Source organism: Heteronotia binoei, chromosome 8 (genome assembly GCF_032191835.1).
Source record: "Heteronotia binoei isolate CCM8104 ecotype False Entrance Well chromosome 8, APGP_CSIRO_Hbin_v1, whole genome shotgun sequence".
NCBI lineage: Eukaryota > Metazoa > Chordata > Lepidosauria > Squamata > Gekkonidae > Heteronotia > Heteronotia binoei.
In genome coordinates, this window is record NC_083230.1 from 127,980,578 (window position 1) to 127,996,907 (window position 16,330).

General features: G+C 53.4%; 2 protein-coding genes across 2 annotated transcripts in view; both read left to right on the forward strand.

The window, feature by feature from the left end:
* Positions 1-5,684: 5,684 nt before the first annotated feature.
* Positions 5,685-10,370, forward strand: LOC132575782 (filamin-C-like). Its single transcript, XM_060244472.1, has 3 exons — positions 5,685-5,810; positions 7,690-7,841; positions 10,252-10,370. Exons 1-3 carry the CDS (start codon positions 5,685-5,687, stop codon positions 10,352-10,354), a joined length of 381 nt encoding a protein of 126 aa, XP_060100455.1. The 3' UTR covers positions 10,355-10,370.
* A 1,426-nt stretch (positions 10,371-11,796) lies between these two features.
* The window catches only part of LOC132576669 (filamin-C), a 204,861-nt gene continuing 200,327 nt past the window's right edge, over positions 11,797-16,330 (forward strand). The window contains exons 1-2 of the mRNA XM_060246039.1: positions 11,797-11,851; positions 14,087-14,248. The gene's annotated coding sequence lies outside the window, so the exon portion shown is untranslated. The remainder of the gene's footprint in view (positions 11,852-14,086; positions 14,249-16,330) is intronic.

Consider the following 16,330-nt stretch of genomic DNA (forward strand, 5'->3'; position numbering starts at 1 on the left):
CCCCGTCCCCTGCTTTCTGATGACCCTGAAGCGGGGGGAGTGCCTCCAAACCGGGGGATCCCCTGCCCCCACCTGGGGATTGGCAACCCTATCTCAGAGTCTGAGGGCTGGCCCCATGGCCCACCGCCCCCATTGCAGCCTGCAGGCACCTTCTCAAAAGCCACTTTGAAGAAGAAGAATAAGAAGAATTGCAGATTTATACCCTGCCCTTCTCCCTGAATCAGAGACTCAGAGCGGCTCACAATCTCCTTTACCTTCCTCCCCCACAACAGACACCCTGTGAGGTGGGTGGGGCTGAGAGGGCTCTCCCAGAAGCTGCCCTTTCAAGGACAGAGGCTCAGAGCAGCCTCCAATCTCCTTTATCTTCCTCCCCCACAACAGACACCCTGTGAGGTAGGTGGGGCTGAGAGAGCTCTGACAAAAACTGCCCTTTCAAGGACAGAGTCTCAGAGCGGCTCACAATCTCCTTTACCTTCTCCCCCCACAACAGACACCCTGTGAGGTAGATGAAGATATTGGATTTATATCCCACCCTCCACTCCGAAGAGTCTCAGAGCGGCTCACAATCTCCTTTACCTTCTCCCCCCACAACAGACACCTGTGAGGTAGATGAAGATATTGGATTTATATCCCACCCTCCACTCCGAAGAGTCTCAGAGCGGCTCACAATCTCCTTTCCCTTCCTCCCCCACAACAGACACCCTGTGAGGTGGGTGGGGCTGAGAGGGCTCTCACAGCAGCTGCCCTTCAAGGACAACTCCTGCGAGAGCTATGGCTGACCCAAGGCCATTCCAGCAGCTGCAAGTGAAGGAAGAAGAATTGCAGATTTATACCCCGCCCTTCTCCCTGAATCAGAGACTCAGAGCGGCTCACAATCTCCTTTACCTTCCCCCCCCACAACAGACACCCTGTGAGGTGAGTGGGGCTGAGAAAGCTCTCCCAGAAGCTGCCCTTTCAAGGACAACCTCTGCGATAACCCAAGGCCATTCCAGCAGGGGAGAGGCAGAGAGAGGCAAACTTGGCAACAACACCAGCAGCAGTCGCGCCACATAGGGATGCCAAGTCCTATACAAGAAATATCTGGGGACTTTGAGGGTGGAGCCAGGAGACCTTGGGGGTGGAGCCAGGAGACATTGGGGGTGGAGCCAGGAGCAACGGTGTGACAAGCATCATGGAACTCCAAAGGGAGTTCTGGCCATCACACTGAAAGGGCCTGCACATCTTTTAAATGCCTTCCCTCCATTGGAAATAATGAAAGATAGGGGCACCTTCTTTGGGGGATCATAGAATTGGACCCCTTTGTCCAATCCTTTTGAAACTTGGAGAGTATTTTGGGGAGAGGCATTGGATATGCTTTCACACGTATCGTATGGCTCTCACACGACCCTGTTGACTGGCTTGGAGAGGGCATGTAAAGTTAAAGTTGCTTTCTTTCCACTTCCTTCCCCCATCTATTTTCCTCCCTCCCTCCCTTCCTCCCTTCCTTCCTTCCTCCCTTCCTTCCTTCCTTCCTTCCTTCCTTCCTTCCTTCCTTCCTTCCTTCCTTCCTTCCTTCCTTCCTTCCTTCCTTCCTTCCTTCCTTCCTTCCTTCCTTCCTTCCTTCCTTCCTTCCTTCCTTCCTTCCTCCCTCCCTCCTCCCTCCCTCCCTCCCTCCCTCCCTTCCTTCCTTCCTTCCTTCCTTCCTTCCTTCCTTCCTTCCTTCCTTCCTTCCTTCCTTCCTTCCTTCCTTCCTTCCTCTCAAACATCCAAGGTTTATTCTGCGTGGCTCTTACATTCAGCAAGTTTGGCCCCCCCTGCTCTAGGGCATTGAAAAACTGGATTAAAGACCTGGTGACTCGTGGTGGGGGGATGGTGGTGGGGGGAGAGTCATTCTCTCTAAGGCCTCCTTTAAAGACCCCCCTCCCCCCCCTCCCATAGACACACTTCTCCAAACTCCTCGATTTGGGCAAAGGGCCGGGGAACGTTCCAAGTCGGCTGCTCTGGGCTGCCTCCTTCAGCTGCTGGCCAAGTTTACCTTCACAGGAGCCGCGAAAAATCCTTATATGTCAAAAGTTTCCCTGCAAGTCTGCCCCCCCCCAGCTCCCCCCCCCCCCCCCGTGCCTCGGTTCTTGGCCTCATTTGTCTCTTGCTCTGGGGGATTCCCGGACGGATGTTTCTGAGCGCTGCGTCATGACACCCTAGGGTGGCCAAGTCCAATTCAAGAAGTATCTGGGGACTTTGGGGGTGGAGCCAGGAGACTTTGGGGGTGGAGCCAAGATCAAGGCTGTGACAAGCATAATTGAACTCCAAGGGAGTTCTGGCCATCACATTTAAAGGGACGGCACACCTTTTCAATTCCTTGCTTCCATAGGAAATAATAAAGGATAGGGGCACCTTCTTTTGGGGCTCATAGAATTGGACCCCCTGGTCCAATCTTTTTGAAACTTGAGGGGTATTTTCGGGAGAGACATTAGATGATATACTGAAAATTTGGTGCCTCTACCCCAAAAAACAGCCCCCCCAGAGCCCCAGATACCCGTGGATCAATTCTTCATGATTTTCTATGGGAATAAATCTCCATAAGGAATAATAGAGCTCCCAGTAGACATTTCCCTCCCCTCCCCCCGCTTTCTGACGGCCCTGAAGCGGGGGGAGGGTCTCCAAACCGGGGGATCCCCTGCCCCCACCTGGGGATTGGCAACCCTATGGCACCCCCGCTTACCCCCGCCAATTAATCGATCTCCGGCTTGATTAAATGCATTCTGCTTCAGCCTTGGCCTTGTTGCCAGCTCTGGGCTGGGGGATTCCTGGAGATTTGGGGATGGAGCTTGGAGATAATGGGGCTTGGGGACTGGAGGGATATAGTGGGCTATAATTAGGGTTGCCAAGCTCTCGGGGGTGGCTGGAGATCTCCCACTATTAGGGTTGCCAGTCCCCGGGTGGGGGCAGGGGATCCCCCGGTTTGGAGGCCCTCCCCCCCTTTAGGGTCTTCAGAAAGTGGGGGAGGGGGAGATAGGGAGGTGTCTGCTGGGCACTCCATTAGCCCCTATGGAAACTGATTCCCATAGAGTAGAATGGAGAATTGATCTGTGGTTATGTGGGGCTCTGGGGTGGGTGTGTGTGTTTTGAGATAGAAGCACCAAACTTTCAGCATAGCATCCAGTGCCTCTCCCCTAAATACCCTCCAAGTTTCAAAAGGATTGGACCAGGGGGTCCAGTTCTATGAGCCCCCCAAAGAGGTGCCCCTATCCATTATTTCCAATGGAAGAAAAACATTTAAAAGGAGTGTGGTCCCTTTAAATGTGTTTCCCAAAACTCCCTTTGGAGTTCAATTATGCTTGTCACACCCTTGCTTCCGGCTCCACCCTCAAAGTTTTCTGGCTCCACCCCCAACGTCCCCAGGTATTTCTTGAATTGGACCTGGCAACCCTACCCACGATCACAAACAGGGATTTTTTTTGAGCAGGAACGCACAGGAACGCAGGTCCGGCTGGCTTGGTGACGGGGGTGGGGGGGGGGGGGGGTGCGGGGCGAGGCCTAATATGCAAATGAGTTCCTGCTGGGCTTTTTTCTGCAAAAAGGTCCTGTGTAAAACAATGGCGATATCGGGGGGCGTAGCCTAATATGCGAATGGGTTCCTGCTGGGCTTTTTCTACCAAAAAAGCCCTGATTACAAATTCAGAGGAACCGGTTGGCCATCTGGTGAGATAGGATGCTGGACTAGATGGACCATTGTTCTTAAATGATCTGCAGGTGGAAGAGATCAATCCACTGGGATAAAATGTCCACTTTTGAAGGTGGGCTGCGAACTCCGCAAACTCCGCCTTCCTCAGGCTCCACCTCCAAAAACTCCAGTTGGAGCTCAGTTGTAAAAGTGGGAGATCTCCAACTGATCCAACATGGCTCCTGTTATGTTTTTATACTGTCCTACTCTACAGGGCTGTTGTTGTAGGCCAAGTGCTTTGAACGCTGGCGAATTCTGCCTGCAGGCTGTGAAGTAGGATCCTGCTAGGTGCTTTTTGTATCGTTTAATGCAGGGGTGGCCAAACTATGGCTTAGGAGCCACATGTGGCTCTTTCACATATATTTGTGAGGCTCTTGAAGCCCCACCCCACCCCACCCCATTGGCCAGCTTGGAGAAGGCATCTCTCTCTTCAAAGCACTTCTCCATGCCAAGTCAGCCAGCGTCTTTGAGAATGTATTTAAAGTTGCTTTCTTTCCACCTCCTTCCTTCCCTCCCCTTCCTTCCTTCCTCCCTCCCTCCCTGTCCTTCCTTTCTTCCTTTTTTCCTTCCTTTCCTCCTTCTTCCCTTCCTGTCCTTCCTTCCTTCCTTCTTTCCTCCCTCCCTGTCCTTCTTCCCTCCCTCCCTGTCCTTCCTTCCTTCCTTCCCTCCTCCCTCCCTCCCTGTCCTTCCTTTCTTCTTTCCTTCCCTCCTTCCTCCTTCCCTGTCCTTCCTTCCTTCCTTCCTTCCTTCCTTCCTTCCTTCCTTCCTTCCTTCCTTCCTTCCTTCCTTCCTTCCTTCCTTCCTTCCTTCCTTCCTTCCTTCCTTCCTTCCTTCCTCCCTCCCTCCCTCCCTCCCTCCCTGTCCTTCCTTTCTTCCTTCCTTTTTTCCTTCCTTCCTTCCCTCCTCCCTCCCTTCCTTCCTTCCCTGTCTTGTGGGTCTCAAACATCTGATGTTTATTCTATGTGGCTCTTACATTAAGCAAGTGTGGCTGCCCCTGGATTAATGTGTCCTGTTAATAATTACGCCTGGCTTCAGTTCCCTTTAGATTCCTGATTGGTTCTGGAACTCTCCTGTCCTAATCCTGTGGCACTGGTTATTGACTGTCCTGTCTTGCTGATTGTATCCAAGTCACTCTGCATCACCCACTTTGGGTGAGAAAGGGAGGCGATAAATACTGTCAATCAACAAAACCAGGGCCTTGTTTGTAGAACAAGCCCAGCAGGGACTCATTTGCCTATTAGGCACATCCCCTAACACAAAGCCAGCCGGGACTGCGTTCCTGTGCATTCCTGCTCAAAAAAAGAAGTCCTGAACAAAACAAAGGGTTAATGTTGGTGGCAGGGAGCCGTAAGCTGCTGGTCTGCGATTCCTTTCTCCCCAAATGGGGTTTCTTGCCTGCCCAGCCCTTCTACATCTCTCCTGTGGAACAGGCTTCCTCCTGGGGGGTGGGGTGGGCTCTCCTTCCTTGCAGGATTTTCAAGAGAGGCTAGGTGGCCATCTGACAGCAATGCTGATCCTGGGAATTTAGCGGGAGGTGTTTGTGAGTTTAGAGCAGTTCCTCAGTGGAACAGGCTTCTTCCTGGGGAGGTGGTGGGGTGGTGGGCTCTCCTTCCTTGGAGGTTTTTTCAACAGAGGCTAGATGGCCATCTGACAGCCATGAAGATCTTGTAAATTTAGGGGGAAGCGTTTGTGAGTTTCCTGCATGGAGCAGGGGGTTGGACTAGATGACCCTGGAGGTTCCTTCCAACTCTAGGAGTGTATCGCCCTCCCTCCGGGGGGAGGGGGCCTGGCTTCCTTGATCCCTTCCAGGGGCTGCAGAGACCTCTTCTGCCCAGAGAGCAGGTGTTGTTCAGAGTTCCTTCTGGAATGCAGCCAGCTATGGGCCGGTGCCCTTCGGGGCGGGATCGGCTGGCTGTGCCAAGGGAGGCCACAGTGCCCCGATTGTCTGGAGCCGCCCGCCAAGGCCAACGCTGCCCGCCTGATGTTGCTTTCTTTTCTCTTTCCTCTAGGCCTGTGCCCAGACTGGGAGACCTGGGACCCCAGCCAGCCGGTGGAGAATGCCCGGGAAGCCATGCAGCAAGCGGACGACTGGCTGGGGGTGCCTCAGGTAGCTGTTTTCCCCAAGGGGGGAAAACGGGGGGGGGGGAGGTGGGACTCTCCTGGGCTGTGCCCCCCCTCCACTGAAGTTCCACTCTTTTCTGTCTAGAAATTCTGTCTATAATTAGGTTTGCCAGGTCCAATTCAAGAAATATCTGGGGACTTTGGGAGTGGAGTCAGGAGACTTTGGCGGTGGAGCCAGGAGTCTTTGGGGGTGGAGTCAGGAAACATTGCGGGTGGGGCTAGGAGAGTTTGGGGGTGGAGCCAGGAGACATTGCGGATGGAGCTAGGAGAGTTTGGGGTGGAGCCAGGAGACATTGGGGGTGTAGCTAGAAGAGTTTGGGGTGGAGCCAGGAGATATTGCAGGTGGAGCTAGGAGAGTTTGGGGGTGGAGCCAGGAGACATTGTGGGTGGAGCCAGAAGACTTTGGGGGTGGAGCTAGGAGAGTTTGGGGTGGAGCCAGGAGACATTGGGGGGTGTAGCTAGAAGAGTTTGGGGTGGAGCCAGGAGATATTGCAGGTGGAGCTAGGAGAGTTTGGGGGGGTGGAGCCAGGAGACATTGTGGGTGGAGCCAGAAGACTTTGGGGGTGGAGCTAGGAGAGTTTGGGGTGGAGCCAGGAGATATTGCAGGTGGAGCTAGGAGTGTTTGGGGGTGGAGCCAGGAGACATTGTGGGTGGAGCCAGAAGACTTTGGGGGTGGAGCTAGGAGAGTTTGGGGGTGGAGCCAGGAGACATTGGGGTGGAGCAAGGAAACATTGTGGGTGGAGCTAGGAGAGTTTGGAGGTGGAGCCAGGAGACATTGGGGGTGGAGCAAGGAGAGTTTGGGGATGGAGCCAGGAGACATTGTGGGTGGAGCCAGGAGACTTTGGGGTGGAGCCAGGAGACATTGTGGGTGGAGCCAGGTGACTTTGGGAGAGGAGCCAGGAAACATTGCGGGTGGAGCTAGGAGAGTTTGGGGTGGAGCCAGGAGACATTGTGGGTGGAGCCAGGTGACTTGGGGAGAGGAGCCAGTGGAAACATTGCGGGTGGAGCTAGGAGAGTTTGGGGGTGGAGCCAGGAGACATGGGGGGGGGGAGCCAGGAGCAAGGGTGTGAAAAATCCCCTGGTTTGGAGGCTTTCCTCCCATTTCAAGGTCATCAAAATGGGGGGAAGGAGGGGCACCTCCATTATTCCCTATGAAGACCAATGCTGGGCACTCCATTATTCCCTTTGGAGACCAATGCCCATAAGGTATAATGAAGAATTGATCTGTGGGTATCTGGGGCTCTGGGAGGGGCTGTTTTTAGAGATAGAGGCACTGCATTTGCAGCATAATATCTGGTACTTCTCCTCAAAACACCCCCCAAGTTTCAAAAGGAGTGGGCCAGGAGCTCCAATTCTATGAGCCCCCCAAAGAAGGTGCCCCTATCCTTCATTGTTTTCCAGTGGAGGGCAGGCATTTAAAAAGTGTGCGGTCCCTTTAAATGTGACAGCCAGAACTCCCTTTGGAGTTCCAGTATGCTTGTCACAACCTGGCTGCTGGCCCCACCCCCCAAAGTCTCCTGGCTCCACCCCCAAAGTCCCCAGATATTTCTTGAATTGGATTTGGCAAGCCTCCCCTCAGGTAGGTGCCAGGCGGGGGCCATTTTGTAGAAAAAGAGGTGCTGGTGCTCATTTGCGCATGCCACACACCGCTGACATCACCGGAAGGTGTACGAAATTCTATCAGCTCAGCAGCTACCTTCAAATGCTTCTTGAACTACAATTGTCATAATAAAACCTTCTTCTCAACAGGCTTTTAAAATGGCTTTCTCCTCTGTGGCCACAGTGGCGCAATCACGGGCACTGTGCGGGGGACGCCAGAGACAGAAGGAAATGCCTCTCTTATTCTTCCTTCCCCTCCCCCACAGGTGATAGCCCCCGAAGAGATTGTCGACCCCAATGTGGACGAGCACTCTGTCATGACCTACCTTTCTCAGTTCCCCAAAGCCAAGCTGAAGCCTGGGGCCCCCACTTCGCTCCAAGCAACTGAACCCCAAGAAGGCCAAGGCCTACGGCCCAGGTAGGTAACCCGGGGTGCGGCAATACGGGGCGAGGGAGAGGGCTGCCGACTCCAGCCTGGAGATTCCTGTCAATCTGGGGGCTGTGCCAGTGGAGGACTGGGAATTATGGGGGAGGGATTTCACTACGCTGTAGTGTCCCCAGTCCAAAGCGGCCATGATTCGCAGGGTCACCGAGAGCCACAGCGATGCGGTGGTTAGAATGCAGACGAGCATCCAGGAGACCCAGGTTCGAATCTCCGCTCCGCCGCGGGAGCTTGTCAAGTGACCATGAGCCAGTCATGTTCTCTCAGCCTAACCTACCTCGAATGGAGGGGAGGAGAATTACAGTTTGGAGGTTAGCTGTAATTTGGGGAGGGGACCCTACCGCTCCTCCTGCCCTCCCTTTCCTCTTGGAGAGCCAGTTTGGTGTAGTGGTTAAGTGTGTGAACTCTTATCTGGGAGAACCGGGTTTGATTCCCCACTCCTCCACTTGCAGCTGCTGGAATGGCCTTGGGTCAGCCATAGCTCTGTTATCTGGGAGAACCGGGTTTGATTCCCCACTCCTCCACTTGCAGCTGCTGGAATGGCCTTGGGTCAGCCATAGCTCTCTTATCTGGGAGAACTGGGTTTGATTCCCCACTCCTCCACTTGCAGCTGCTGGAATGGCCTTGGGTCAGCCAGAGCTCTCTTATCTGGGAGAACCGGGTTTGATTCCCCACTCCTCCACTTGCACCTGCTGGAATGGCCTTGGGTCAGCCAGAATCTGTCATCTGGGAGAACCGGGTTTGATTCCCCACTCCTCCACTTGCAGCTGCTGGAATGGCCTTGGGTCAGCCAGAGCTCTCTTATCTGGGAGAACTGGGTTTGATTCCCCACTCCTCCACTTGCACCTGCTAGCATGGCCTTGGGTCAGCCATAGCTCTGGCAGAGGTTGTCCTTGAAAGGGCAGCTGCTGTGAGAGCCCTCTCCAGCCCCACCCACCTCACAGGGCGTCTGCTGTGGGGGAGGAAGGTAAAGGAGATTGTGAGCTGCTCTGAGACTCTTTGGAGTGGAGGGCGGGATATAAATCCAATATCTTCATCTACCTCACAGGGTGTCTGTTGTGGGGGGCGGGTAGGAAGATAAAGGAGGTTGTGAGCCGCTCTGAGACTCTTCGGAGTGGAGGGCGAGATATAAATCCAATATCTTCATCTACCTCACAGGGTGTCTGTTGTGGGGGAGGAAGGGGAAAGGAGATTGTGAGCTGCTCTGAGACTCTTCGGAGTGGAGGGCGGGATATAAATCCAATATCATCATCTTCTTCTCTTGCAGCTGAGCAGCAGGGTATCTGGGTAGAGGCTGTAGCTTAGCGGTCAGAGGAGCTACTTTGCACACAGGAGAACCTGAGTTTGAATCCTGCTGTCTCCTGTTAAAGGATCTTTGGGTCCTAGCAAAGGCCCTTCTGGGCCTGAGACCAGCTGTGAGGCTGATGTAGAAGAATGAGTGGTCTGACTTGGGGTGGGATGGTCTCCTACGTTCAATTCAGGATGGGACGAATCATGTCCCCATTACGGTGATGGGAGGGGGAGGGTTAGAAAGACACATGACGAAAGGTTAAAATGCTTGGAGCTCTTTAGCTTGGAGAAGCGCTGACTCAGGGGTGACATGAGAGAGGTTTACAAGATTATGTACGGGATAGAGAAGGTAGAGAAAGAAGTACTTTTCTCCCTTTCTCACAATACGAGAACTCATGGACATTCTATGAAATTGCTGAGCAGTCGGGTTAGAACGGATAAAAGGAAGTCCTTCTTCACCCAAAGGGTGATTAACACCTGGAATTCACTGCCACAGGAGGTGGTGGCGGCTACAAGCATAGGCAGCTTCAAGAGGGGAATGGAGAAACATCTGAAGCAGAGGTCCATCAACTGCTATTAGCCACAGCCTATTGTTGGAACTCTCTGTCTGGGTCAATTGATGCTCTGTATTCTTCGAGAGGGGGGCAACAGTGTGAGGGCTTCTAGTGTCCTGGCCCCACTGATGGACCTCCTGATGGCACCTGGGTTTTTTTTGCCACTGTGTGATACAGAGTGTTGGACTGGATGGGCCATTGGCCTGATCCAACATGGCTTCTCTTATGTTCTTATGTGACACAGAGTGTTGGACTGGAGGGGCCATTGGCCTGATCCAACATGGCTCCTTTTCTGTGACACAGAGTGTTGGACTGGATGGGCCACTGGCCTGATCCAACATGGCTTCTCTTATGTTCTTATGTGACGCAGAGTGTTGGACTGGAGGGGCCATTGGCCTGATCCAACATGGCTTCTCTTATGTTCTTATGTGACACAGAGTGTTGGACTGGATGGGCCACTGGCCTTATCCAACATGGCTTCTCTTATGTTCTTATGCCTGCTGTCTCCTGTGCCCAGTTAACCCTCTGCACCTTTCCCACAGGCATCGAGCCCCACGGCAACACTGTGCTGAAGCCAGCCCATTTCACGGTGGAAACTATCGAGGCCGGCTTGGGAGAAGTGCTCGTCTATATCGAAGACCCTGAAGGACATACAGAGGAGGTACTGGATCTCTTTTGCCACGCTCCTCCCACCCCTTTCCTTTTTAACACCCACTCCTCTTTGAGGGTCGTGCCTTCTATTAAATAGGGATTGAAGGCGTGCAGAATGAAAGGCGTACAGCAGCTGTTTTGCCAGATGTTGAAGAGCCGGTTGTCTCTGTCCTGGCTCTTTGCTTCCTGGTTCTGACGGACTCACCTGTGTTGAAAAGCAGGGCTCAACATGGGGAAAATGCTCAGTCTTCGGGGGAGATATTTTCTCCTGGGGATTGGCCCAAATGAGGGGGGGCTTGGGTGGGGCAGAAGCAGGGGAGGGTTGGGAGGGGGCATTCCAAAGGCAGCCTAGTTTGGGGCTGGTTTGTGAAGCTTGAAGAACCAGATGCCAAAAATTAGAATATCAGAAGAGCCCTTCTGGATCAGACCAGGGAGGGTCCATCTAGTTCAGCATCTTGTCTCACACAGTGGCCAGCCAGTTCCTCTGGAGGGCCAACAACAGGGCAGAAAGGCCGAGGCCTTCATAAGAACATCAGAAGAGCCCTGCTGGATCAGACCAGGGAGGGTCCATCTAGTCCAGCCTCCTGTCTCACACAGTGGCCAGCCAGTTCCTCTGGAGGGCCAACAACAGGGCAGAAAGGCCGAGGCCTTCATAAGAACATCAGAAGAGCCCTGCTGGATCAGACCAGTGAGGGTCCATCTAGTCCAGCCTCCTGCCTCACACAGTGGCCAGCCAGTTCCTCTGGATGTCCATCAACAGGGCAGAGAGGCCGAGGCCTTCGTAAGAACATCAGAAGAGCCCTGCTGGATCAGACCAGTGAGGGTCCATCTAGTCCAGCCTCCTTTCTCACACAGTGGCCAACCAGTTCCTCTGGAGGGCCAACAACAGGGCAGAAAGGCCGAGGCCTTCATAAGAACCTCAGAAGAGCCCTGCTGGATCAGACCAGTGAGGGTCCATCTAGTCCAGCCTCCTGTCTCACACAATGGCCAACCAGTTCCTCTGGATGTCCATCAACAGGGCAGAGAGGCCGAGGCCTTCGTAAGAACCTCAGAAGAGCCCTGCTGGATCAGACCAGTGAGGGTCCATCTAGTCCAGCCTCCTGTCTCACACAGTGGCCAGCCAGTTCCTCTGGAGGGCCAACAGCAGGGCAGAGAGGCCGAGGCCTTCATAAGAACATCAGAAGAGCCCTGATGGATCAGAACAGTGAGGGTCCATCTAGAACAGCCTTCTGTCTCACCCAGTGGCCAACCGCTTCCTCTGGACCAGTTTCTATTTTGATGTTCTTATGCTCAGTTCTGTCTAACCCTAATGCTGCCTTTCTTGCTTCTTCTGTGATGCTTCTGAAGCCGCTTTTGTTTAAGTGTCAGCTGACAGTCCTCCAATGATCGTTTCTCCTTTCCCTCCCTCTCCAGGCCAAAGTGGTGGCAAACAATGACAAAAATCGGACGTATTCTGTCTCCTACATCCCAAAGGTGGCCGGTCTCCACAAGGTGAGAGATTCTCTTCCCATGTTTTGGCATCTCTGTTTTCGCCTGTGAGTCTGTTGAGCAGTCGATTTGGATTCTGTCAGGGATGGACGGTGGGCAGATCAACCTAATGGTGCAGTTGGCTTGAAGTATAGATGAATAGTAGAGCCAGTTTGGTGTAGCTAATGCACAAGCTCTTATCTGGGAGAACCGGGTTTGATTCCCCCCTCCTCCGCTTGCAGCTGCTGGGATGGCCTTGGGTCAGCCAGAGCTCTCCTATCTGGGAGAACCGGGCTTGATTCCCACTCCTCCACTTGCAGCTGCTGGAATGGCCTTGGGTCAGCCAGAGCTCTCTTATCTGGGAGAACCGGGTTTGATTCCCCACTCCTCCACTTGCAGCTGCTGGAATGGCCTTGGGTCAGCCAGAGCTCTCTTATCTGGGAGAACAGGGTTTGATTCCCCACTCCTCCACTTGCAGCTGCTGGAATGGCCTTGGGTCAGCTAGAGCTCTCTTATCTGGGAGAACCGGGTTTGATTCCCCCCTCCTCCACTTGCAGCTGCTGGAATGGCCTTGGGTCAGCCAGAGCTCTCTTATCTGGGAGAACCGGGTTTGATTCCCCACTCCTCCACTTGCAGCTGCTGGAATGGCCTTAGGTCAGCCAGAGCTCTCTTATCTGGGAGAACCGGGTTTGATTCCCCACTCCTCCACTTGCAGCTGCTGGAATGGCCTTGGGTCAGCCAGAGCTCTCTTATCTGGGAGAACAGGGTTTGATTCCCCACTCCTCCGCTTGCAGCTGCTGGAATGGCCTTGGGTCAGCCATAGCTCCCTTGTCTGAGAGAACCGGGTTGTATTCCCCCCTCCTTCACTTGCAGCTGCTGGAATGGCCTTGGGTCAGCCAGAGCTCTTGCAGAGGTTGTCCTTGAAAGGGCAGCTGCTGTGAGAGTCCTCTCAGCCCCACCCACCTCACAGGGTGTCTGTTGTGGGGAAGGGAGATAAAGGAGATTGTGAGCCACTCTGAAACTATAAATCTACGATCTTCTTGAGAACCAGTTTGGTGTAGTGGTTAAGTGCACAGACTCTTATCTGGGAGAACCAGGTTTGATTCCCCACTCCTCCATTTGCACCTGCTGGAATGGCCTTGGGTCAGCTAGAGCTCTCTTACCTGGGAGAACCGGGTTTGATTCCCCCCTCCTCCATTTGCAACTGCAGGAATGGCCTTGGGTCAGCCAGAGCTCTCTTATCTGGGAGAACTGGGTTGGATTCCCCACTCCTCCACTTGCACCTGCTGGAATCGCCTTGGGTCAGCCAGAACTCTCTTATCTGGGAGATCTGGATTTTATTCCCCACTCCTCCACTTGCAGCTGCTGGAATGGCCTTGGGTCAGGCAGAGCTCTCTTATCTGGGAGAACCGGGTTGGATTCCCCACTCCTCCGCTTGCAGCTGCTGGAATGGTCTTGGGTCAGCCAGAGCTTTCTTATCTTAGAGAACCGGGTTTGATTCCCCACTCCTCTGCTTGCAGCTGCTGGAATGGCCTTGGGTCAGCCACAGCTCTCTTATCTGAGAGAACGGGGTTTGATTCCCCACCCCTCCACTTGCACCTGCTGGAATGGCCTTGGGTCAGCCAGAGCTCTCTTATCTGGGAGAACTGGGTTGGATTCCCCACTCCTCCACTTTCAGCTGCTGGAATGGCCTTGGGTCAGCCAGAGCTCTCTTATCTGGGAGAACCGGGTTTGATTCCCCACTCCTCCACTTGCACCTGCTGGAATGGCCTTGGGTCAGCCAGAGCTCTCTTATCTGGGAGAACTGGGTTGGATTCCCCACTCCTCCACTTTCAGCTGCTGGAATGGCCTTGGGTCCAGCCAGAGCTCTCTTATCTGGGAGAACCGGGTTTGATTCCCCACTCCTCCACTTGCACCTGCTGGAATGGCCTTGGGTCAGCCAGAGCTCTCTTATCTGGGAGAACCGGGTTTGATTCCCCACTCCTCCACTTGCACCTGCTGGAATGACCTTGGGTCAGCCAGAGCTCTCTTATCTGGGAGAACCGGGTTTGATTCCCCACTGCTCCACTTGCACCTGCTGGAATGGCCTTGGGTCAGCCAGAGCTCTCTTATGTGGGAGAACCGGGGTTTAATTCCCCACTCCTCACTTGCACCTGCTGGAATGGCCTTGGGTCAGCCATAGCTCTCGCAGAGCTGACCTCAGTTCTGTCTAATCGTGAACCCTCCGGAATTCTCACCCCCGTCTCCTCCATGGTCCAGGTCACTGTGCTCTTTGCTGGGCAGAATATCGACAAGAGCCCCTTCGAGGTCAACGTGGGCATGGCGCTGGGCGATGCCAACAAGGTGTCAGCCGAGGCCCAGGACTGGAACCTGTGGGCAACGTGGCTAACAAGCCCACCTATTTCGACATCTACACGGCAGGTTAGTGACACAGAAAGGAGAGCGGCGCGGTCATTTGTGCTTTTGTGGGCAGGACTAGACAGTGGGTGAAAGCCAGATTTATGGAAAGGCTGATGGATCGGTCTGAAGGTCGTGTTACCTAGCATCTCTAGATGCTTCCTGGCAGCCGTCACACCCCACTTGTGGGCAACATCTTGTCACCTGAACATAGGAACACATGAAGCTGCCTTCTACTGAATCAGACCCTCAGTCCATCCAAGTCAGTCTTGTCTTCTCAGACTGGCAGCGGCTTTCCAGGGTCTCAAGTTGAGGTTTTTCACATTTATTTTGCCTGGACCCTTTTGGGTTGGAGATGCCTGGGATTGAACCTGGGACCTTCCGCTTACCAAGCAGATGCTCTACCACTGAGCCACCATCCCGACCTGACTGCAGCAGCTGGTATTTGAATGTGTACTATCTCAGAATATGGTTCCATTTAGCAGTCATAACCAATAGCTGCTGACGGACCTCTAGATCGGCCTTTTAAAGAGCCATCAAAACCCACGGGCATTTCTCACATGTTCTGGCAACACAATAATTATGTGCTGTGCTGGGCAAAGTTGGAACATAAGAACATAAGAGAAGCCATATTTATTCAGGCCAGTGGCCCATCCAGTCCAACACTCTGTGTCACATAAGGACAGAAGAGAAGCCATGTTGGATCAGGCCAATGGCCCATCCAGTCCAACACTCTGTGTCACATAAGAACATAAGAGAAGCCATGTTGGATCAGGCCAATGGCCCATCCAGTCCAACACTCTGTGTCACACAAGAACATAAGAGAAGCCATGTTGGATCAGGCCAGTGGCCCCTCCAGTCCAACACTCTGTGTCACATAAGAACATAAGAGAAGCCCTGTTGGATCAGGCCTATGGCCCATCCAGTCCAACACTCTGTGTCACATAAGAACATAAGAGAAGCCATGTTGGATCAGGCTAGTGGCCCCCTCCAGTCCAACACTCTGTGTCACACAAGAACATAAGAGAAGCCATGTTGGATCAGCCAGTGGCCCATCCAGTCCAACACTCTGTGTCACATAAGAACAGAAGAGAAGCCATGTTGGATCAGGCCAATGGCCCATCCAGTCCAACACTCTGTGTCACATAAGAACAGAAGAGAAGCCATGTTGGATCAGGCCAATGGCCCACCCAGTCCAACACTCTGTGTCACATAAGAACATAAGAGAAGCCATGTTGGATCAGGCCAATGGCCCATCCAGTCCAACACTCTGTGTCACATAAGAACAGAAGAGAAGCCATGTTGGATCAGGCCAATGGCCCACCCAGTCCAACACTCTGTGTCACATAAGAACATAAGAGAAGCCCTGTTGGATCAGGCCAATGGCCCATCCAGTCCAACACTCTGTGTCACATAAGAACATAAGAGAAGCCATGTTGGATCAGGCCAATGGCCCACCCAGTCCAACACTCTGTGTCACATAAGAACATAAGAGAAGCCATGTTGGATCAGGCCAATGGCCCATCCAGTCCAACACTCTGTGTCACATAAGAACAGAAGAGAAGCCATGTTGGATCAGGCCAATGGCCCACCCAGTCCAACACTCTGTGTCACATAAGAACATAAGAGAAGCCCTGTTGGATCAGGCCAATGGCCCATCCAGTCCAACACTCTGTGTCACATAAGAACATAAGAGAAGCCATGTTGGATCAGGCTAGTGGCCCCTCCAGTCCAACACTCTGTGTCACACAAGAACATAAGAGAAGCCATGTTGGATCAGCCAGTGGCCCATCCAGTCCAACACTCTGTGTCACATAAGAACAGAAGAGAAGCCATGTTGGATCAGGCCAATGGCCCATCCAGTCCAACACTCTGTGTCACATAAGAACAGAAGAGAAGCCATGTTGGATCAGGCCAATGGCCCACCCAGTCCAACACTCTGTGTCACATAAGAACAGAAGAGAAGCCATGTTGGATCAGGCCAATGGCCCACCCAGTCCAACACTCTGTGTCACATAAGAACATAAGAGAAGCCATGTTGGATCAGGCCAATGGCCCATCCAGTCCAACGCTCTGTGTCACATAAGAATATAAGAGAAGGCACGT

Bases quoted from the DNA above. Each gene is read 5' to 3' on its own strand.
- LOC132575782 (XM_060244472.1), top strand. From the start codon at position 5,685: ATGTTGCTTTCTTTTCTCTTTCCTCTAGGCCTGTGCCCAGACTGGGAG. The intron at 5,811-7,689 runs GTAGCTGTTTTC...CCTCCCCCACAG, and splicing joins ACTGGCTGGGGGTGCCTCAG to GTGATAGCCCCCGAAGAGAT. The intron at 7,842-10,251 runs GTAGGTAACCCG...CCTTTCCCACAG, and splicing joins GGCCAAGGCCTACGGCCCAG to GCATCGAGCCCCACGGCAAC.